This window comes from Saccopteryx leptura, chromosome 8 (assembly GCF_036850995.1).
Source record: "Saccopteryx leptura isolate mSacLep1 chromosome 8, mSacLep1_pri_phased_curated, whole genome shotgun sequence".
NCBI classification, from domain to species: Eukaryota; Metazoa; Chordata; class Mammalia; order Chiroptera; family Emballonuridae; genus Saccopteryx; species Saccopteryx leptura.
In genome coordinates, this window is record NC_089510.1 from 52046363 (window position 1) to 52069800 (window position 23438).

General features: G+C 42.5%; 2 protein-coding genes across 2 annotated transcripts in view; one reads left to right on the forward strand and one right to left on the reverse strand.

Annotated features, from left to right (window-relative positions):
* SLC49A4 (solute carrier family 49 member 4) overlaps positions 1–7327 on the forward strand; it is an 87607-nt gene extending 80280 nt beyond the window's left edge. Inside the window, exon 9 of the mRNA XM_066347406.1 lies at positions 6494–7327. Coding sequence (XP_066203503.1) covers positions 6494–6609 — 116 coding nt within the window. The 3' untranslated portion in view covers positions 6610–7327. The remainder of the gene's footprint in view (positions 1–6493) is intronic.
* The window catches only part of PARP9 (poly(ADP-ribose) polymerase family member 9), a 357437-nt gene extending 338307 nt beyond the window's left edge, over positions 1–19130 (reverse strand). The window contains exon 1 of the mRNA XM_066347907.1: positions 19122–19130. The gene's annotated coding sequence lies outside the window, so the exon portion shown is untranslated. The remainder of the gene's footprint in view (positions 1–19121) is intronic.
* Positions 19131–23438: the final 4308 nt, after the last annotated feature.

Below are 23438 nucleotides of genomic sequence, written 5' to 3' on the forward strand. Positions count from 1 at the left end.
AAGATACGTGGGAAGGAGCCGTGGCCAGGCCAGAACCGGCACTCGCCAGGGGTTTGGTTTGTTTCCTACGTAATTAACTGGTTGGTGTAAGAACTTAAATATCTAGGCTTCTGTCTTAAAGAAATGCGTTTATATGTTTGTGAGCGTGTCTAGTGGACACACTCACAGCATACCCCGCATCTCCCTAAGACTAAGGTCACCGGGACTCTGAAAACTCTGTGGAGATTCTGTCATGTTTACTTAATTGATGTTGTCTCGAAAGCCGGGCAGCAAATCCACAGGCTTTGCTTAACTGAGGTGTGATGGTACATAAATTACAAATCGGAAAGCTCTGTAAAATTATGTCCTAATAATATCTTTTAGTGCCACAGCCTAGTACCCTCAACATTTTTTATGATAAACTGAATTCCCTTCCATTAGCACCAGTGTTCAAATGTCATAATATAGTCATTTTAGAACTTGAAAAACTTAACCCAGAAGTTAAATTATATGGTTATATGTCAGAATTCAACTATTAGTTACACTATTGGAAGGCCAGATTTTTAATCATCATAAAGATCTGTGGTTTTTTAGTCTCTTCTCAAAAAAGTACAACACTTCCTGACTAGAGTTTTATTTCCCCACAATGTGCTATCTAGCAGGAGATTCTATCAGAGACTATTTTCACGGCTGTCCAGACTAACCCCAAAGTAACCACATCAGATGGGCTCGCCTGGCAGGAAAGGCTCCACTGGTGGTTTGCTTGCTGATTATGGCCTTTGCCGTCACTGATAGCGAATGCCACACAGGCTCCTATAACGATGCCACTGGCTTATTTGGAGCCCTGGGTCACAGAGTCTCCTGTTTTGATTCTGCCTTGGGTACCTGGGACAGTGTCTGAAGTTTCTTAGAGTTTTGCTGACTTGGCTTTTTTCTTGGTCATTTTTTGAAAAGTGTTACTTGCTCCCTAATATAAGCGTACAATATTTGTAAAACTCAGTTGCCTCGTATACTATTTGCTTTGGGAATCTCAGCGGCTTATTATGCTGTTACATTCTTGACGTGCTCTGAAATGTATTCCAGCGTTCTATTTTATAGTTTGTAACTTATTCTGAAGTTTGTATTATTCATGGTTTTTTTGTTGTTCTAGAACAGGATTTGGGAACCTATGGCTTGTGAGCCAGATGTAGCTCTTTTGATGGCTGCATCTGGCTCACAGACAAATCTTTAATAAAAAAAGTAATAACGTTAAAAATATAAAACATTCTCATGTATTACAATCCATTTCCTACCGCTCATGTTCATGGTTGCGAGTGGCTGGAGCCAATCACAGCTGTCCTCCGGGACAACACCAAATTTTTATTGGATAATGTGTAAGGTACATGGGTCATTGTGAAGTCAGGAAGTAAACTTCCCTCCTTTTAATCAAGTAGCAGCTAGCTAATTACAGAAACCCTTTTGACGAAGAAGATGGCTAAAAGAAAAAAAGATGAGGAGTATCATACTTTTCAGCAGGAATGGACAGAGGAATTCGCCTTTGTGGAGAGAGCAGGTTCTGCAGTGTCTAGTTTGCAATGATAAAATTGCATCAATGAAAAGGTCAAATATAAAGCGGCACTTCGACACACGCCATACTATATTTGCATCGAAATATCCAGCAGGGAACAGCAGGAAGAAAGCATGTCAAGAGCTACTGTGCAGAGTGCAAGCTAGTCAGCAGCAACTCCGTGTTTGGACCCAACAAGGTGACTGGAATTCAGCTAGCTTTGCTGGTGCTTTAGGAATTGTGAAAAACAGAAAGCCATTCACAGGGAGTATGCCAAAACATTCATGCCTGATGTTGCCAATGAACTTTTTGATGACTTTTCGGATAAAGACAAGATAATCAAACAAATAAAATACATGCCTCTGTCGGCAAGAACTGTTCACGATCGTACCATCATAATGGCAAGTCAAATTGAGGTAACACAAGTGAAGGACATAAATGCAGCACCATTCTTTTCTCTCGCTTTGGATGAGTCAACAGACATAAGCCATTTATCCCAGTTCAGCGTGATTGCAAGGTATGCTGTCGGTGACACACTACGTGAAGAAAGTCTTGCTGTTTTGCCTATAAAAGAGACAGCAAGAGGGGAGGATTTATTCAAGTCTTCCACTGAGTTCGCTAAAGAAAAAAATCTACCGATGGATAAACTTATTTCGGTGTGTACTGATGGTGCTCTGTGCATGGTGGGGAAAAACAGGATTCATAGTGCTTCTTTGTGAACATGAAAAGAGACCCATCCTAAGTTTTCACTGCATCCTACATCAGGAGGCACTTTGTGCTCAGATGTGTGGGGAGCAGCTTGGTGAGGTGATGTCGCTGGTCATTCGGGTGGTCAACTTTATTGTTGCCCGAGCTTTAAATGATCGCCAGTTTAAAACACTGCTGGATGAAGTTGGGAATAATTATCCTGTTTTGCTTCTGCACAGCAATGTGTGTTGTAGTCAAGAAGAAAGCGGCTCAGCCGTTTTGCAGCTTGTCTGAGCAAAATCCGGACTTTTCTTGAAATGAAAAGCATTGAGCATCCTGAGTTAGCTAACACTGAGTGGCTCCTGAAGTTCTACTATCTCATGGACATGACTGAACATCTGAACCAGCTCAATGTGAAAATGCAAGGCGTTGGAAATACAGTCTTATACCTTCAACAAGCAGTGTTTGCATTTGAAAACAAGCTGGAACTCTTCATCACCGACATTGAAACAGGTCGTTTACTACACTTTGAAAAACTGGGAGAGTTTAAAGAGGCATGCACAGCAAGTGACCCTGCTCAACATCTTGATCTCCAGCAGCTAGCGGGCTTCACATCTAATCTCCTGCAGTCATTCAAAGCGCACTTTGGAGAATTTCGTGAGCACACTCATCTTTTTAAGTTCATCACCCATCCACACGAGTGTGCAGTGGACAGCGCCGACCTGAGTTACATCCCTGGTGTCTCCGTCAGAGATTTTGAGCTACAAGCTGCTGACCTGAAGGCCTCAGACATGTGGGTGAATAAGTTCAAGTCACTGAATGAAGATTTGGAAAGACTTGCATGACAGCAAGCAGAGTTGGCGAGCAAACACAAGTGAGAGAAATGAAAAAACTTCAACCCACGGACCAGATGATTGTCAAAACTTGGAATGCACTTCCCATCACATACCATACACTGCAGCGTGTGAGTATTGCTGTACTGACAATGTTTGGCTCTACGTATGCACGTAGGCAGTCTTTCTCACATCTAAAGAACGTTAAGACCAACCTATGATCACGTTTAACGGATGGAAGTCTCAACGCCTGCATGAAGCTTAACCTCACCAGGTATCAACCAGACTACAAAGCCATCAGCAAAACCATGCAGCACCAGAAGTCGTATTAATGGTAAGAAGTACTTTATTCATCGTTGGTTAGCAACAGCATAACAACGTTATTAAAAAGAATTCAGAGACTTATTGCAGTTGAAAAGTGTTAGTCTTACATAAAATGCACACATTTACTTATATTTAGTGTTAAACATATTGTATGGCTCTCACGGAATTACATTTTAAAATATGTGGCATTCATGACTCTCTCAGCCAAAATGGTTCCCAACCCCTGTTCTAGAAGCTTTGCAGCAAGTTTTGGCTAAGAGCATTAAAGGTGTTTTGTTGTTGTTGTTGTTGTTTTTTGTTTTTGCCTTAGTCCTTTCATTTTGAAGTAGCCGGCCAGGAATTTGAGGCCACGTTGTTGTTCTAAAGATTCAGGGACCTGTCTGAGGTGGGAGGCATTGACTAGTGGTTACCAGAGCAGGGTCAACAGATATGGACTGGGTGAGAAGTACTTTTATATCTAAGGAGTAAACTAATGCAGTGTGTTTGAGGGTTAGATCTGCTGGGTAATTAATGAGGACTGAAGGGAGCAGGGTGTTACACTGTGAGATCATTATGTCATCTGGCTCCTCTTGAATGAGAATGGAGACTTTTTTACCAAATCATCATAAGTCTGGTTAAGTCACCAAGGAAAAATAGAAGGTTGGCTCTGGAGGGTGGTATCCGGAACCAGACAAGTACCGGAAGTGGTAGAAACTGAAAGGACGGCATCATTGAAGGGAAAGCGGAGGTGGGAGTGCAATAGCGCCTCCAGGAGAGAAAGGTAAGAAGATGAGCAAAATCCTGTTAGTTCGGTCCCGACAGAGCATCACCATTGGTGGAGAGGCCACTTCACTCAGTAAAACACAGCACCTGTCTAAACTGTCAGTTGGCCACGAGAATACCAGGTTGGAAAATTGTGGAACCTCGCAGTATAGATTTATGTTTTCTCTAGTTAAGCACAAAGGGAAGGAGTGTTAGAAAACGGTGCTCACTTTAAAGGACTTAAAGGATAAGAATAAAATGTCAGTGGGTCAGGACTCTGTTGACTCACGTCATATGACACCAAGCTCAGAAAGGACAGCAGTTGACTTTGCTACTGCTAAGTCAGGTGAAACTTTTAAACAAACCATGTTCTGCTTTTTAAAGCAACTAAATTGTGGTTGATGGGAATGGTTTTCAGTGGAAAAATGTACAGGTTCTCGTCTCTGACCTTTCGCTTTCTGAAAAGGCAAAGAATTTCAAAGGACACTTAGAGTTGCCTGAGCCGAGTGAACTCACGGACAGGAGACTTGGCCTTCTCAGAGAGCAGCGTCATGGTAAAAATGAGTCAGCCAACCGTGACGCCAAAGAGCAATTATGAGGCATTCTTCACGATTTCATCTCAACCTAGGTAGAAGGAATAATTTTACAACTCTGCTAAAATAAAAGGTCTGCTTTGGCAATATTTGACCAAGTTTTGCTTTGGCGATATTTGACCAGGTTTAAGAAGAGCAAGAGCAAGTTGATTATTGCTGCACGTATGTTTGTTCTAGTTCCCCATAAAGTTCAGCTTAAAATTCGCCCCTCTAGTCAAAGTGCTCACTACAAATGGTACACTGTTGTCATTGTTTTGCTGCTTTTCTTATTTTTGTTTTTTACTGTTTTTTGCCAGTTAAAATTTTATCAGAAATCCAGAGGTGAGTGGTTAATACAAGAGCAGAGAATGCCTGGTGTGTCATTTCAGGGAATATCAGAATAAAGACAAGACTCCAGAGGTCACAGCCTTTCTGAGTGTTTAAATTTTATTCAATCCAAGTAAAGCCCAGAAAACAGCTGTGCATGAAAATATCATTGAAATACATGTCTTTATTACAGGCTATATAATAGCATGTCTGACTTAAAATGTAGAAATTGAGACATGGGAAGGCAGCTTTTCTGAGCGTATTACAGTAAAAATAAAAAAGGTATTTCAGCACCTTTTCTTACCGATTGGTTTTCAGATTTTCATTCCTGAGCATAATTTGCTCTTTTAGCCATATGAATTATGTATTAAACTAAAGTAATAGTGTGGAAATATTTTTAGGGTGATTTTTGAAGATTAGGGCAGTATTAGCATTCTGTAGAAGTACAAAGGGAAGAGATAAATCTCTAGCAATACCCAAAGAAAAAAATGTACCAGGGAACTTCTTTATTTCATTTTTTAAAATTGAATCTGCTAAATGGATACTAAAGTACAGGATTTATCCCCCACCACTGCCACCAACCTCTTTATGCCAAGAAGCTGCTCATTTCTGCACCCAAAGCCTCAGGATTGACTGGTAAGGCGGTTCGGGGTCGAAGAGCTGAACAGGTGCCTCGCTGAAGGGCCCCTGGAGCTGGAGGAAACAGCGAGAGGCCCCGGACTGGCCTGTGGGAGAGACCTGAATTCAGGTTCAAGCCTTTTTAAAGAAGCATGTTCTTGATATCATTAAATCAGATCACAACAAAATTGCCTGTGAAGTTGATTCTTGTAGCTTTTCTGGTGATTGGCATTGTACATAACTATTATTTTAGTAGGGAAAAAAGGCTAGAAAGAAATAAGCCAAAATATTCCCAGTAGTTTCTCTGAGAGTAGAATTAGGATTAATTTTTTTAAGTTTTACTTTATTTTTTTAATATATTTTCTCATCTGTTTTACAATGAATTACTACTTGATTATTTTGCTGAGAATTAGATGTTCCTATCCAAAAATATATAAAAGTGTTATTCAAAGCCCAGATGATTTTCTTACTTGTCTTTCTAATCCAGCAGCCATTTCTAAACAAGGACAAGAGTGAGGGGTGATAGAGGGCACTTAAAAAATAATGAACAAACTAACATTTAAAGGTGATTGATTTTATTTTCTTTAAAGTTAATAGATTTTTTTTTGCCACCAAAGTCAAGGTGGATTAAATTGAGAAAAGTTATTAACAATATTGATTAAAAACATTCCACATGAAAGCCCTGTAATATATTACATGCTTCACTTAGACTCCAGCTTGTCACTGCTTATTGGAAGCCGGTTTCAGGCCTCCGAGGGTGCATTTAGGATGAGTGCTTTTGAATGCAGAGCAGGTCCTCCGGGCACGCAGGCACTGTTGTACTTGTGGCACACCGATGCTTACAACCGCATGTTTTTGTCTTACAGAGTTGTCTTGGTTCAACTGGTGCCTTCCCGGGTCGTGTTTGCTCAGTCTCCTCCTCATTTTGTGCTTCAGGGAATCTTACGACAGACTCTATCTTGATGTGGTTGTCTCAGTTTAATAGCACAGACTTGAAGGGGTTTACAAAGAGACTGGAAGTGGATACTGCATTCTGCACATTTGCTTGGAATTGCACACCTCACAGGATAAAAAGGAGAAGAGAGAAACTTCATGCAGAAGTTTGGTTGGGTTACAGATGATCACATTAATTTCATTACTACTAAGGTAATTATGACGTGGGACTTGAGTGATAATAAGGGATTTAAAAACTCTGTAAATGGCATACTTGTGCCTGAATCTGGGGTCGGGAGTGTGATGTCTTACACACAAAACACTACCTAAATAATTCCCTCTATGTTCTGTGCCAGTGCTAAACTGCTGATTGATTCGTTGTAATTACAAAAAGACAAGGTGTCTATCACATGAAGATAGCACCTTTCCTAAGTTACAAAGCAGACTTGGAAGAAATGCCACTAACTTCTAAAGAAGTTTAAACCTTATATCTGATTTTAATTGTAAAATAGCCCAGAGGTATATCAATGATAGAAATAAGCCACGTGTACACTACAGTTTTTTCTAATAAAACCATTTCTTACATGACTCCTTATTTTTAATTAGGTCAATAACCTTTGGCCATCTTTACTATGGTGACCAAGTGCTTCCAGTGACTTCAGAACACACACTTTGTGTCTTGATCTTAACCTTTCCTTGTTCCTGTGAAATACAGTTTCATCTGTTAGGCTCTTAAATAATGATATTAAAGGTGACTAAATGTTTTATGTAGTCTCATTAAAAATTGTATGAAAAATAAAATTCCGTCCTGATTTAGCACTTTGTTAAAAGAGAAATGACAAACCACAAAGAACATTCTGTGTATTCAGCACATATATAAATATATACATATACACACACACATACGTACATGATGGTATAGATGTATATAGTGGTATGGGATGTTAAGTCCAGCACCAGCTCTTATTACAAGGGTTACATTTTGTTGAATAACTCTTGTTTGAAAATAACAATTTATACCATTGAAACTTCTGTTAAGTGATTTCAATTACATTCTTATATTTCACTTCAGGTTGTAAAATACTCAGTTCTACGTGGAGTCATTTGAGGGGGCAGTATTTGGCCAGTCCCAGTTTTCTTTCTATGGATGACAGTGTAAAAAATAACAGTAACTCACTGAGCAGCTCTCAGACATGTATTTCACTGCGACGTAAAATACGCTCTGGTGGGATTATGATTATTACCACTATTCACATTTACATAATTCTTCTCACAGAGAAAAACCAAACATTTCCTCCCAAAGTCAAGAGTAATACTTCGCCTTCAGTATTCTCAGCTTCATTGAACCCTCTCTCCATTTTTCCTCACTTGAAAGTGTGTCTCCCTTGTCAGCTAAATAAGTTTTATTTGTCTTTTTGGGTTTGGTATGGTTAGGGAAGCTGGTCAGCACTTAATCCTACTCATCATGAACACGTGTGCATATCCTATCACACACATTCATACGTATCTCCAAATATCCCTGCTCACCCCCTTGGTAAGTCCAAGACTATTCATTAACTCCCCTCAGTCCTGGAGGAGATGCTATTACTGCTGAGCCTTCTAAGATCCTAACTTGTGTAACTTGGAAAGTAAGAAAACCCTGAAGTATAACATCTGTGTCATCTTTAAATCATCTCCCTTTTATGACCACTTTGCTGACTTAGCAACAAGGGCCAAAGGAACAAAGGAAGTTGCCAAAAATTAGAAGAAAACCCGTGAAAGCGAGGTTTATTTCCAGCTAAATTTATCATTCTTCTTAAAAATAAAATGAAAGGAAACCAGAATTCTCAGTGATGGCTGAAAGCCAGCCACCAAGAATATCAGTAGTTTATAACTCAGATGCTGATATAACCACCGGCCTTTTTGTTTAGAAAGAAGGTAAGAGAACAGGGGGAAGAATTACTATGTATTTGGTTTTACTCAGAACTATTGTTTGGGGATCTTGCTGTATAAAATTTTGCTATAATAAGGCTTCTGATATAGAACATTTTAATTATGGTCAATTCTAGTTTTAACATAAACTAAAGAATAACACCTTTAAAATATTACCTAAATGACTAGTTCAAAAACATCTCAGCTGGGTAGTGATTAAAAGTTCTTGCAAGACACCAACCATTGTTTTTAGTATACGGGAGTCCCTCAGACACCAACCATTGTTTTTAGTATACGGGAGTCCCTCAGTCTCATGTCCACTTACCGCTCCAGCAGATAATTGTTCTAATCACAAGTTGCAGCTGTTTTAAGTGATCAAAATTTCATATACCAAACCAGATAGGAAAAGAACCAAAAACCTTTGGGGTGGAGGAGGATTATACACTATTTACTTGAATATTTCTTTAAAAAATTTTTTCCCATTGATGGGGGATCAGGGAGAGAAAACTACCAACTTGTTTTACTTACTGGAAGTTGTTCCATTTAGTTGTGCACTCACTGATTGCTTCTCGTATGTGCCCTGACCGGGGGTCAAACCTGCAACCTTGGCATGCTGGGATGATGCTTTATCCAGTGAGCCAGCCAGGTAGGGCCCTGAATATTTCCAATCACATTTTTTTCTCTATTTTTATTTTTAGCATGAATTAAAATAGGCTAGCCACGATCTCTGTACTTTCTAAACAAATATTATGGAGCTCTAGTCAAATTTTATAACTGAAAGAACCACCCCTCCCACACACTAATCCAAGCCCTTATTTTAGAATGTGTAGAAACAACCCCAGAGAGGTAAAGGATGTCGCCAAGGTCACAATCCTAGTTAGTGACAAAAGTAAAACTAAAACCCAAATCTTATGTCTCCCAAAGCACTATTTTTTTTTTCTGCCTCACAGAATTGTAGCTTAACTTGGACATTTGGGGGTGTTTGTGAATACTCTTCCATGTTCAGAAACAGTGAGGCTTATAAATAGAGTCAACTAGCATTATTTTGTGTGGAAAGTACAAATTTGGTTATTTGGTTTTTAAGCAAAATCATTATGTTTTCTTCATCACTATCCAGTTGGTGCTCTAACATCTCAGCAATGACATGATATAAAAAGATTCTGATGAATAATTCAGTCCTTATAAATGAAGTCAACAACATTATAAATTGGTGAGGACATGTTATAGTCTTAAGTCTCCTGTGGCTTATCAATGAATACTTCACAGTCTATGGGAAGAAGCACTTTTTTAATATGGTCTAAGGTAGAGGACGAGGAACAAGACAGTTCCACACACAGATGCATTTCTCTGGAGGCTGGAGCTAATAGGAACAAAAAGGGGATGGTGTGTAGGTAAGCATTTGTGGCCGGGGGGGCCACATTTTATCATAGATCACGTTCATGTTTAATTATTGAGAAAGTTTACAATTTATTATGAAGCCCTTCTAATGAAGGAGTCAAGCTAAGAGATTTTAAATTGAAGAGGTTAATTCCCATCTACTTATGTTTTAATTAGTTTTTTTACTGTTATACAGTGATACCTCGGTTCTCGAACATAATTCGTTCCGGGAGAACGGTCGAGAACTAAATTGTTCGAGAACCGAAACAATGAAACCCATAGGAAATAATGGAAACTGGATTAATTTGTTCCAAGCCCCAAAAATATGCCTATTTACTGGTGCTTTCTCACAAATAACGACTTCATTGATGCTGTCACCTGCTAACTCTTTTTCTTTAATGAAAATAAGAAGCAGCTTCTCCATTTCCTCCATTATCTGAGGCCTTTGCTTTGTTAACAATGTAACACCTTTGGCAACATTGGCAGCCTTTATAACAGCTTTATTCTTAAGGAAAGTTGAGATAGTAGATCTTGGCATGCCATACTCAGCAGACAGATCTGAAACACGTGTGCCCTGTTCATATTTGGCAATGATTTCTTTTTTCAGCTCAATCGTTGTTCTCACAGCTTTCCGCTTACCTTTGTCTGCATTACCACTTCTGGCTTTCTTTGGACCCATGTCTAAGGGTTAAATTCAGTGTACAAAGCGTGCACAAAGCGTGAGTCTCTCCACAAAGCGTGACTCTCACCACAAAGCGTGACTCTCTCCACAAAGCGTGACTCTCACCACAAAGCGTGACTCTCTCCACAAAAACGTGATTCTCTCTCTCCACAAAGCGTGACGAAGCGTGACTCACACTGATGACGCAGGCAAGGCGCGCTCAGCCGAATGAACGCCATTCGGCTCAACTCAGCTAATCTCGGACGTTCGAGTTCCAAATATTTGTTCGGATTCCAAGACAAAATTTTCTCGAATTTCCTGGTCGAATACCGATTTGGTCGAAAGTCAAGGCGTTCGAGAACCGAGGTATCACTGTATTTACTAATATCTAGGCATTCATCTTGCTGTTTGCATAAGTACAAGCTTCATTTTAAACTCAAGATCAAATACAAATGCGTAGTAATTTTTCTGTAAATTAATGTTAAAAAAACCACATTTAGTTCCGCATTTGTCACTGAAATAATAAGTGCAGGAATTACCATGATTATACCTTATTATCGAGCAAGTGCAAGAGCTGTGATATGAAGAAAGTGCCTTATTAAAAAAGAAAGATGGGAAAGTATGAGAAAATTCCATCAGACCTGTTTGACCTAAATATAGGAAAAATAGAATTCTACACTAACTTGGAATTATACAGAAGGAAAAAGATAAAGTTTATTTCCATACCATCAAACAGTTTGCTAGTCTGTTGGGAAATGTAGGCAGTATTTCAGGGGGGAAGTGTTGGACCATCCTAGAAGAACAAAACTTGACAGGGAGATTCCCTCATAACAGCATCCATGCAGTACTTTGCTTGTGCTCAGTAGAGGTGAGCTGTCTGCTCAGTGGACAGGTACCATCTTGACCATCCTGAGCACTCATTTCCTTTCAGGTGTTCGCCTGGCTCTGTTGAAACCTCAAAGTTAGGTGAGTTAATACCAAGGCCCTTGAAAGTGTCACTTCTGCCAAGGGATGGGAATGATAGAGGCTGCGGGCAGAGGACAAGCAATCTCTCCCCTGAACCGTGCTTCATTTTACAATTTAAGTTTGTTCTGGTTCAGGACTGAAACCACATCAGCTTCTTGTTTCACGTAGCAGTTTTCTGAAGCTCCACTGGTCCTCATCATCTGGCCCCTCAGCTTCTGACCCCTAGCGTGGACCAGACCTCAGCTCCATCCCTGGGACTCCTAGATCTCCACTTCCTTGAACTGACTTCCTGGCACAGGCTTCTTCACCCCCTCAACCCTTCCCTGAGCTCCAAGGCCAAAAACCCAGTCTCATCCGTGGCTAGAAGCAGACCTCCCTCTCCCGGGGAGGACGCTAACGTAATCAGAACATAAGAAAATCCAGGCACTCCAGTAAGATTTAACAGTTCTCACTACCAAGTCTTATAAACCAGACTATTTCCCTGAAATGAAAATTACAAAGGTCTCTACCAAGTGTCTCTAGTTGGTATTTGCTGCGTTTTTAGAATACGGACATTAAATCGCTTTCTGTTGTCTTTCTGTGGTGCTTTGGAACCTAGTAGGCCTCAGTAACTTCCCACGGCAGCCCACAGTGAGAAAGAGGGAAAGGAAGCGGAAGTTATCCCACCCCGCTGCTCTGTTCATTCAACAAGGGAGAATTAAAATGCTTTTTTAAAACAGCTAAAAACAAAACAAAGCACAGCATTCGTTTCAGTAACTTTGGTAAAATGATTTTTTTTTTTTTTTTTTGTATTTTTCTGAAGCTGGAAATGGGGAGAGACAGTCAGACTCCCGCATGCGCCCGACCGGGATCCACCCGGCACGCCCACCAGGGGCAACGCTCTGCCCACCAGGGGGCGATGCTCTGCCCCTCTGGGGCGTCACTCTGTTGCGACCAGAGCCACTCCAGCGCCTGGGGCAGAGGCCAAGGAGCCATCCTCAGCGCCCAGGCCATCTTTGCTCCAATGGAGCCTTGGCTGCGGGAGGGGAAGAGAGAGACAGAGAGGAAGGAGAGGGGGAGGGGTGGAGAAGCAGATGGGCGCTTCTCCTATGTGCCCTGGCCGGGAATCGAACCCGGGACTTCTGCACGCCAGGCCGACACTCTACCACTGAGCCAACCGGCCAGGGCCGGTAAAATGATTTTAAACACACACACACACACACACACACACACACACACACACACACACGTCAAACTAATTTAGCTCTAAACGTGCTGGACTTGGTACAGGGAGAGGACTGGGGCTCCAGAGGGATTGCCCGGAGGTCGGCCCAGGTCACCGCTCTCAGGGCTCCCTCCCGGCTCTTCTAGCTTGAAAGGGAGGCTTCTGTGCTCTTGACCAACATGGCCAGAATGACTTGGAGACACTTTTAAGTTACCTTCATGTTCAAAAATGATCCTTCTTTAAGAAACTCCAATTTAACTTGGACTTCCTCTAATTCAGATGGGCTTTCTTCCCATTTACCCAGAAGGATCGTATAATCAAAGGGATGATCTAATCCAACCACGACGTTTTACAAATAAGCAAACAGCAAACCTGTTAGGTTAAATGACACAGTTAGGGTTTAGCAGGTCACCCGACTCCTAGACCAGCGTTTTTTCCATAACTGATCAGTGTGTTAACCAAAAGTAAGATCTTATAATTTTTTTTCATTTCTCTTAAATTTTTGAAAATTAAGAAATACATGAATGTATACATATTATAAAATGCTGAGTACAGAAGTATAAGATGAACTCGATAAACAAGTGCTGGCTAATCCATTCTCCTTTTCAGAAGTAATCCCTAAGAATCCTTTCAGAAATTTTTCTATGCCTTTACATACAAATGTATAAAAACTTAGAGTGGATTTAAACCAAGTGATCTAGGGCAGTGGTCCCCAACCTTTTTTGGGCCATGGACCAGTTTAATGTCAGAAAATATTTTCATGGACCGGCCTTTAGGGATGGATAAATGTATCACGTGACCAAGACAAGCGTCAAGAGTGAGTCTTAGATGAAACAGAGGGAATCTGGTCATTATTCAGACTTAAATATAAATAAAACAAAAATAATGTAAGTTATTTATTCTTTCTCTGTGGACGGGTACCAAATGGCCCACGGACCGGTACTGGTCCGCAGCCTGGGGGTTGGGGACCACTGACCTAGGGAAATTTCCTTAGCTTAGACCATGTTGGCACTAACTTAGAAGCAGGATTTTCCGAGGTCCTTATTTGACTCCCCAAGGAATCTACCAACACAGCAATGGTTAATATTTAATAATGCTTCATGGACCTAGTTATGTACTATCAAGCTCTAGCATGCTCTGAAGTTTAAAGGTGAATTCCAGTATGCAATATTCCGTTTTCTTTTGGGAAGTGCAGCTTCTGTTTCTAAGTCACCACCTGAGCTCCATGTGCTGTGAGAGAAGAATGTGACTGACCCACCCCTGATGTAGGAATAGACTGTCCTGGCAGTACGCTCTGGGCTCTCCATCTTGGCAGCAGCACGCGGTACTGCAGAGAGTCAAGAGAATAAGCTGTGTGATTCCATTTTTAAAAAATAACATGTGGCCCTGGCCGGTTGGCTCAGTGGTAGAGCGTCGACCTGGCGTGCAGGAGTCCCGGGTTCGATTCCCGGCCAGGGCACACAGGAGAAGCGCCCATCTGCTTTTCCACCCCTCCCCCTCTCCTTCCTCTCTGTCTCTCTCTTCCCCTCCCGCAGCCAGGGTTCCACTGGAGCAAAGATGGCCCAAGCACTGGGGATGGCTCTGTGGCCTCTGCCTCAGGCGCTAGAGTGGCTCTGGATGCAACAGAGCAACGCCCCAGATGGGCAGAGCATCGCCCCCTGGTGGGCATGCCAGGTGGATCCCTGTCGGGCGCATGCAGGAGTCTGTCTGACTGCCTCCCCGTTTCCAGCTTCGGAAAAATGAAAAAAAATAATAATAATAATAACATGTAATGAAGCTTCTGGTAACCCTACTCTTTTCCTGATCAACTTCCTTAGCTAGCCTTTCTTTCAAGCTACCGGTGAAACCGATGACCTGCAGCCAGACGAAAACTTAGCTTCATTTGGCCACTTCCTTTCCTGCCTTTCTTCCCATCCCGCTTTCCCTTTCCAATTGTGTTCTTACTTATTTCTGACTCTGCGTGGAAGCGAGAGGTGTGAAACCCAGATTTTCCGAGTTGCCAACATCAGAGAGGAGAGCTGGCCATGCAGTTTCTTTATGAATGAGACGAAAGAACAGAGAGAAAGCACCGGGCCTCGGAGCCCCGGGGCCAGCCTTGTGTCCCAGGCCTGGTGTCTTGAGCGGTTTGACCTTGAGCGAGTTGCTTCATCTCTCATATACCCACATCTCTGAAATGAGGGAGTGAACAAAGGTGTTCCCTGATGCTTCTTCCAGTTCAGAAGTTCAGGCCCACTCTTATTTGAGTATTAGAGAATGTCCGAAGGTCATCCGTCTGTAAAGTCAGGGCTTCCCGGAACAGTCACGTTTCCGTCGGTGCAGTAGCCCACCTACTCTGTGTGCTGGTACAGGAGCATGCGGACCATTCATCACACTCACATTCAACAAGAAATGGTCTCTTCCTGCCTGATAGGAGATACACTGCAGGGGCTACTTATTTCCCCAAAGGACTTTATACATGAAACGTGGGGTTTATTAAACTTATCAAGAGCAGTAAGAGAAAACCTGCCATCTGATGTTGAGATAGCATTTTGGAAGCCAGATCCGGTTACTGTATTTGCTCATGGGAATCAGGCCAGACCAAGAACCCATCCTTGGTTTGGTTTGATTTATCGCGAGTCAGCAGTGGTTGCACCTGCAGGAATCAGATCGTTATATCAGAAGGTAAAGCTGATCCTCGAACATATATTTCTCGAGTTATGGCACCAAGGAATTGTAAGTCAATTTGCAATGGTGTTGTCTCTATAAGGCCAAATTCTGCCGGGACAGCTGTGCAGAGGTATTTCACAGAGTGAGAGCAGAGGTCCAGCATGTCAAGGTCTGATCTGTACGCAGGTGTGAGTAAACAAGGCCTCACTGACCACCAACGCCCTCAGAAATGAAGGGCAGCCTGACAGTCAGGAGGCCTGGGGCTCTTTCTCTGTCCCCATTGCAGGTCGCCTGTTCTCTCTGGGCTTTAGTCTCCTCCCCTCTAAAATAGGAGGGTCGGACTACATGTTCCTTCTTGCTAAAAAGTTTTGTAGTTCTCTGATCTACACCTGTGGCTCAACAGACAGAAGAAAACGACATGAGAGCAAGACCACTCATTCCATCACTTACCGTTCTCAGACAGACGAGGAACTCCTACAAGCCCTGTTAGTTATGCGTTAGGGTGTCAGGCAGTTAGGGAAACTCAGATGGTCATCAGATCTATTCCTTTGTTCATGCGTCCTTTTATATTCTGTGTACGGAGTTATTATGGGTGTATAACATGTACTTGTGAAAGAGAGAAAAACAAAAGATTTTTCTATCCTTCAGGACCTTTTGGGCAGGTTTTTAAAAACAATCTCCTGAACTAATAATTAAAAGGAACAATAACAGTTTCCCAAATACCTAATTATGCATAGCAGGGACCCAAATATTTGTCTCATAGCATCATTGACCATAACTGATTTCCAGGAAAGAATATTCTGTTCCGTCGACATTTCCATCATCAACACAACCTGTATCTGTCTGGGAGCGCAGGATCGATGTTGAGGAGTCCCTAACCCGCCATCATTCCGTGACTGAGGAACGGGTAGCTATTTTTAGGGAAACTGGGAATAGTGTCAGCTCCTCCAAATTCCCCTGAAGACAAAATTTAACAAACGCATACACAGTAAAATACACATACTCATAAAGCCTCCTGAGTCTCCTTTCTAAAAGAAATTTGAGTTTTAACAAAGAGTAAAGACTCAACACCAAAGGGGAGGATTTCTAATGCGAGAACGTGGGCTATCAGCCAGCCTGAGAGAGCAGGGCTGCGTTGGGGGCTGGAGACGGGGAAGCCCTTCAGTCTCCGCTGGATGCACGTTCGATGCGTGGCGAGTCCTGACCTTCCTAAGCCTTTGCAGAAACCCAAAGATTGCTGAAAGGGAAGGTTTTAAGTTCTGTAGATGATTTTATCTACTACAAATGTCCTCAATTCCAAATTTACTTCCTTCCCCACTAGAAATACATTATATTTTTTAAAAATTAGGTATTAGGAAAATTCTGGCTCCATTCTACTAAATGTCATCTACAAGTTTCAAAGAAAATCACTTCCTTGCCGTACACACATATTTCTGTTTAGGTCTGTGACGCAGAGGACGTGCCTGGTAGAAGGTGAGGTGACTGATCCCACCTCATCAGCCATAGGCAGGACGGGGCCACCCAATGTAATCCACCCCAAATTGAGGGTGTAGGGGGGTGGGCTCTTTCTTCCTAGCCCGTCTCTGAACTCACTGACCCACACAGCACTGCGCTTCCTGGCCAGTAAGTTATTGCTGAGAAAATCGTTGTAGTAAGTGATGTAAATGGTTCCAGTGAACCCATCCCTGTCCTTCATGACCCCACCATCCTTTTGGCTTGCACCCCAGAATTCTCGCTCCATGTCCCAAAGAAATGTGTTGCCCTTGCCCTTTTCAGGGAAAAAAATAATTGATATCTTAGCTCAGATAGTTCACCCTCTTCTGTCTCAGAAAGAGAAACCTCTCCACATTCATTGTCATGTTTCACAAGCTTATGATAGTCCCCCAGTGTCCCAGGCACAGGCAGCTCTAGGCTACATTCTGTCGCCTGTAATTGTCCTTCTATCTAACTGGGGGAAAGGTTACGCTAATGACCAGCGACTGGCTTTCTTACCTGCTCACTCTTATATCAGACTTCCTTTACCAGTAAATTCTTTGTTATCTGGGTCCTGAAATTCATTTCATTTTTTTTTTTACTTTAATTTTTGCTTACAAAGTTACCTCTTTTATCTTAAAGCAGAGTGTGATCTTTTTTTTTCCTCTGAGTACTTTATAATAAAATTTGAACATAACAGAACATTCTGAAATAAAGTCAGGCAGGGATTTCATCAAAGCCAATATCAAATGCTGGGAGAAGCAGATCATATTTTAAAAGAAAAGAACCGTGATGGAGGCAGCTGGATCTGGTAATTCAACTAGTGTATTTGGGCTCCAGCTGCAGCTGAGCACTGGGCTAGGCACTGTGGATACAGAAACAAATACAGCAGGGTCCTGGCCTTCAGAGAAATTCATACTCTGATGAGTCCATTCAGAGCTAGCAACACCACCAGAATGCTGTTGAAAAGCTTTGCAACTTATTTCAACAGCTATCTATGGGATCTTATTTATTTGGAAAAATCTGTTCTAGATCCTGCTTTTTTAATCTGTTAAAAATCCATGCTGTCCCTAATCAATGGATAGTTATGTGTAACCATTGCAAAGTAAAAACTGCCCCTGGACAGCCTTTGAAGGGAAAGGCAGAGAAATCTGTTTTAATGGCTTGAAAAGAACTGGAAAGGTTTTAGAGAAAGATGACAAGCTTTCATATCTGAGTTCATATCTGCTAGTGTTCATTCAGACATGGGGTTAGGCAGAGGGAGGAGCCTTCCAGCAAGGGAGAGACCAGGAGACCCCAGTGGAAGAGTCAGTGAGATACAACTGGCTTATAGGCAGTCGTAAATACGTCTGCTGCGCGAAGGTGGAGAGGAAGATTTGGAGGCAAGGAATTGCAGTGGAAGCAGGTCCCAGAAAACAGAACTCTGAAACTGGCTCGTTCTCACTGAGTCATCTGGCCCAGTCTCCTGCCTCCCTGCACATCTTGTCTGCAGTGTGTCTGGCCAGCTGCTTTCTCAGCTTTTGAGGGATGACAATTCTACAGTCTCCTGTCATCTGTTCCAGAACCAGCCTCTTCTCACTTACAAGTTCTTGCTTTCAAAGAATAGAGGCAGGAGAGATGTGGTGAAGAAATGGAGTGGCCGAAGGAAGACAAGCAGCACAAATCAGGGCAGAGGACCCCGGGTGAAGAGGGGTGGTCGTGGACGTGGTCGTGGTCCTGGTCGTGGAGAAAGCCTCCACCCACATCTCACACTTCCATCACACTGCAAAGCATGTGGGAGCACTAGAAGCCGCAGCCCGCCATCTGGGAACCCCGCCCTCACAGATGCCCCGTCTGGCACAGAGCAGGCTCCTGTGCTGCTATGAGAAAGCAGCGAGAATCTAGACACCCACCGCCTCCCAAGAGGAACTGTGTTTTATTTAAAAATCTGTAACTTTTACAATCCCCTTTCTTCTGTTTTCAAAGGAATGCTCTGTAATGGAGGGCATGCCTTCCATTCCCTATTATGTTTCATGCACTCTGCAGAGAAGTCTTGGGTAGTCCAAGTAGATTCAAGTCAAATTACCATCTCTTACTCCATCCAAACTTTCCCCTCTGCCTCCACCCTCTCAGGCACACTCCCAGAACAAGCCACAAAGCCTGTGCAAACAAAAACATTATCTGAAAGCCCAAGAGCTCTGTTCTCCTTCTGTTTTCAAGCGTGGTGTGTTTGGTCTGATTTTGCGGGGGCAGCAAGAGGAAGGAGGCAGGGTGGGTGGCTGCAGAAACAGCAGGGGCAGCTTCTGGTGTGGGAGCCCTTGGTCCCAGAGTCACCACTCTCCACTCTGGGCGGACCGCATGCCGGCAGGCGCCCCTCACCCCTTCCCTGGGCTTCCTGTAGGTGTGCCTTCCCCTAGGCCCTCCCCCCAGTCCTGGCTACACTTAAGCCCCTAACTCCTTTTCAGTCTGTGGATGAACAAAGTCCCTACCTGTTAGGATCCACATCCACATTCATCCTGGGAATGGTTTTGGCTGAAACCGCTACTACAGTGGGACACGAGGAGCTCCGGCTCCCAGAGTCAGTAGTCCCCTAGCAGGCTGCCCGGGCGCCACCATCTCCTGAGACTCCTCCCACCTCCAGGACCTGGTTTTAATTTTATTTATTCATTTTAGAGAGGAGAGAGGGAGAGAGAGACAGAGACAGGGGGGAGGAGCTGGAAGCATCAACTCCCATATGTGCCTTGACCAGGCAAGCCCAGGGTTTCGAACCGGCGACCTCAGCATTTCCAGGTCGACGCTTTATCCACTGCACCACCACAGGTCAGGCTAGGACCTGGTTTTAAAATAGCACCTCTAGATTACAGGCTCCGACAGCAGGTGCTCCTCATCCTGTGACTACCCATGTGCCCAGGCAAACTCATCTCCTGGCAGGAGACATGGTGCAATTATGAACGGATGCAGGGAGAGGACTTAAAATCTGCCCCCACTGAGTCAGTGCTGGGGGGAGGGGCTCCAGCTCTGCCGCCTGTCAAAGCATGAGTGTGTGTGACGCGTTCCCCTCCCACACCCACCACAACTTATGAAGTGTTCTGTACATTTAAAAAGAATTCTTACCGTGTGAAGATCTTAACGTTTTAATAAAAGAAATTGTTTCGCATTTTACTTTTTTTAATATTTGGGGTTTTCTAGATTTTTATTTTATGGCCACGTATACTTTTGTAAGGGAATGTTGATGTCTTATTTTTATTCTTTTAAAACTAGAGTTGCCTGACCTGTGGTGGCGCAGTGGATAAAGCGTCGACCTGGAAATGCTGAGGTCGCTGGTTCGAAACTCTGGGCTTGCCTGGTCAAGGCACATATGGGAGTTGATGCTTCCAGCTCCTCCCCCCTTCTTTCTCTCTGTTTCTCTCTCCCTCTTTCTCTCCTCTCTGAAAATGAATAAATAAATAAAAAAACTAAAAAAAAACTAGAGTTAATGTCAACTGGACGCACTGATAAATCTTTCTCAGATGCAAGTTTCCTTCCTTCCCATCATCTCTTTCTAAGAAACTTGTGTTTTGACATAGCATTTTATTTAAACTCTGCTTCATTTTATACATTGTGAATCCTGAAGATTCTGAAAAATAGAGATGCATTTAAAATCTCTGTGCTGTTACATTATAGAAATGGTAATGTGCATTGCTTTGCCAAAGTGGTAATTAAATGTTTAATGGCTTAGAACTCCTAGCTCAGAATGGAGGTTCTAGTCATTACTCACAGTGTGGGAGCTTCCATATAAGCCTCGGCTTTTTTGGAGAATTCGCATTAGAGTAGCAATCTCCTGTTCAGCTAGGAAATATGGTTATGTTGATGGTAAAGTTACTGTGCTGTGCTTTTGCAATAAATGTGTATTGAAAGCACTTGTGATAACATGTCCGCATTTTGTTTTTAATCAAACGCCAAATGGCAGTAGAACTGGAGCCAAAGCTTCCGGAGCATTTGGGCAGCGAGATGTGGTGGGAAAAAATATGAGCGTGGGAGCAGGACAAGCTGAGCCGAACCCTGCCCCTCCACCAACAGCTCCCGAGGCGTGGGAACCCTTTCACCCCTTTCGGTGATCCTGTGTTCTCATCCATTCAAATATATGTTATTACAATGATGGAGGGGGATGATTACACTTCCCGCGTGGATTATGTGGTGATGGAATAAGGTAGTGAACATAAGGCCCCTGGCACATTCGGGTTGCCTGGTGAGTGTTATTTGCTTTCTTTCCTTCCCTCTCGTATTCCCCTCCCAGTCATTTTTATTTTTTTTAATATTCAAGTTAAAATGTATTGACCTCTGAATAAGGAAATAGTTATTAGATGTTTACATATTTAATACTGCTTCTAATTTATCATGGGAGTTAATTCCCAAAAATGTTTATCACAGCTGAATTGAAAGAGTATTTGGAAAATGTGTAAATGTTGTTTATACAGATAGACCACACTGTAAGTCTACTGGTGATCCCAAGGTATTTGCCTTGTGGAATTTGCAACAGAAGAAAAGCAGCAATAGCTACTGAAGTAGATCTAGATCCATCATTAAAACCTGGAAGCTCTTTCTTTTTTAGTTTCAGAGCAAGCACGCCCACAGGTAAGTGTCGGGGAACCCAGTCTTGGAAAAGCTTGGAATTATGACTGTCCTTTAAACCTTTTGGAGGAAAGTTTTTCTTAATCTTCCTGGATTAGCTTCCAAACAGTCCTGTTCTCCTCTTGAAAGTTCCGAAGTCTTCATTTTTATTTATTTTTAATTTTTTAAAAAAATTATTTATTTATTTATTTATTTATTTTTCAGAGAGAGAGAGAGAGAGAGAGAGAGAGAGAAACATTGACTTGTTGTTCCACCCATTCATTGGTTGATTCTTATATGTACCCTGACTGGGGATCGAACTCACAACCTTGGCATATCAGGTCGACACTCTAACCAACTGAGCTAACCAACCAGGGCTTTCATTTATAAAGTACAGAAAAGTATAATGCTTTCTTTACTTCTCACTGTAAATGATTTTAATATAGAATAGATCATCACTGTATTTTTGTTTTCTATTTTTTAACATTATATCATGAATATTTTCCCATGACAAGGGAAACTTTTATAATTTAGAGTTTTTCATTTTAATTTTTAATTTTTATTTATTTATTTATTCATTTTTAGAGAGGAGAGGGGGAGAGAGGGGGAGAGAGACAGAGAGAGAGAGAGAGAGGAGAGACAGAGAGAGAGAAGGGGGAGGAGCAAGAAGCATCAACTCCCATATGTGCCTTGACCAGGCAAGCCCAGGGTTTTGAACCGGTGACCTCAGCATTTCCAGGTCGACACTTTATCCACTGCACCACCACAGGTCAGGCTAGAGTTTTTCATTTTGTTGTTGGACATGAAGGCTATTGCTGAGGAGATGTATTCTGGGGACTACACTGTTTTCTGTTTACTCGTGTCCCAGTTTCTGATTATTTCCTTAGATAAGATACCTAGGAGGAGAACTGCTTGGTTCAGGTATGAAGACTTTTAGCTCCTAACAAGCATCCACATATTAATTTAATTATTCATCCAGCTTAAATGAAAAAAAACTATTTCTTCTCTACGCTCAGTACAGACATACCTCAGAGATAGTGTGGGTTCAGTTCCAGACACTGTAATAAAGCGAGTATTACAATAAAGTGAGTCTCACAAAGTTTTAGGTTTCCCAGTGCATATAAAAGTTATGAACTATTAAGTGTGCAATAGCATATGTCTAAATATATATATAACTTAATTTAAAAGTTATATATATATATATATATATATATATAACTTTACTTCTTAAAAAATATGCTAACCATCATCTGAGCTTTCAGTGAGTTGGAATCCTTTTGCTAGTGAAGGATCTTGCCTTTAACTTGTAAAAAAAAAATCTGTGAAGCTCAATAAAACAGGGTGGCCTGTTCTCACTTCTGACACCAAACGTGTGGGGTTTTCCACACAAAACGATTCTCCAATTCTCAGCGGCACCAACAACGTAACTCAATTTTGAAGCTGACAGTCCAGAGTTAGGGTGGCTCCACAGGTTCAGGGCTCAGCCTCACAGGATCACCCCCCTTCCCACTACTTCAGGTGCCAGCTGCAGGTCCAAGTCCCTACCTGTGCTCTGGCCAATGAAAGGCTATAAATCAGGGATTCTCACGAGCCCTTCCTCAGGTTTGCTAACTTGCTAGACTGGCTCCCAGAACTCAGGAAAACACTTATGTACTAGATCACTGGTTTATTATAAAAGAGAAGAAGATGGGGGGGATGGGCACACCACCCTCTCAGCACCTCCCTGTGTTCACCAGCGCAGAAGTCGGTCCCCAAAGCCCTGCAGTTAGGGTTTTTATGGAGGCTTCATTTACATAGGCATAATTGATTAGATCCCTGTCCATTAGTGATAACTCAACCTCCAGTCCCTTTGCCCTCCCAGGATGCAAAGGGTGGGGCTGAAGTTCCAACCCTCTAATCACTGTGGTTGGTTCCCTTGGCAATCAGCCCCCCCCCCCCCCCCCGCCCCTGCCTCATCCTGAGACTCTCCAGGAGCCCTCAGCCTCTACCAGGCGTCCCCAAACTACGGCCTGCGGGCCACATGCGGCCCCCTGAGGCCATTTATCCAGCCCCCACTGCACTTCTGGAAGGG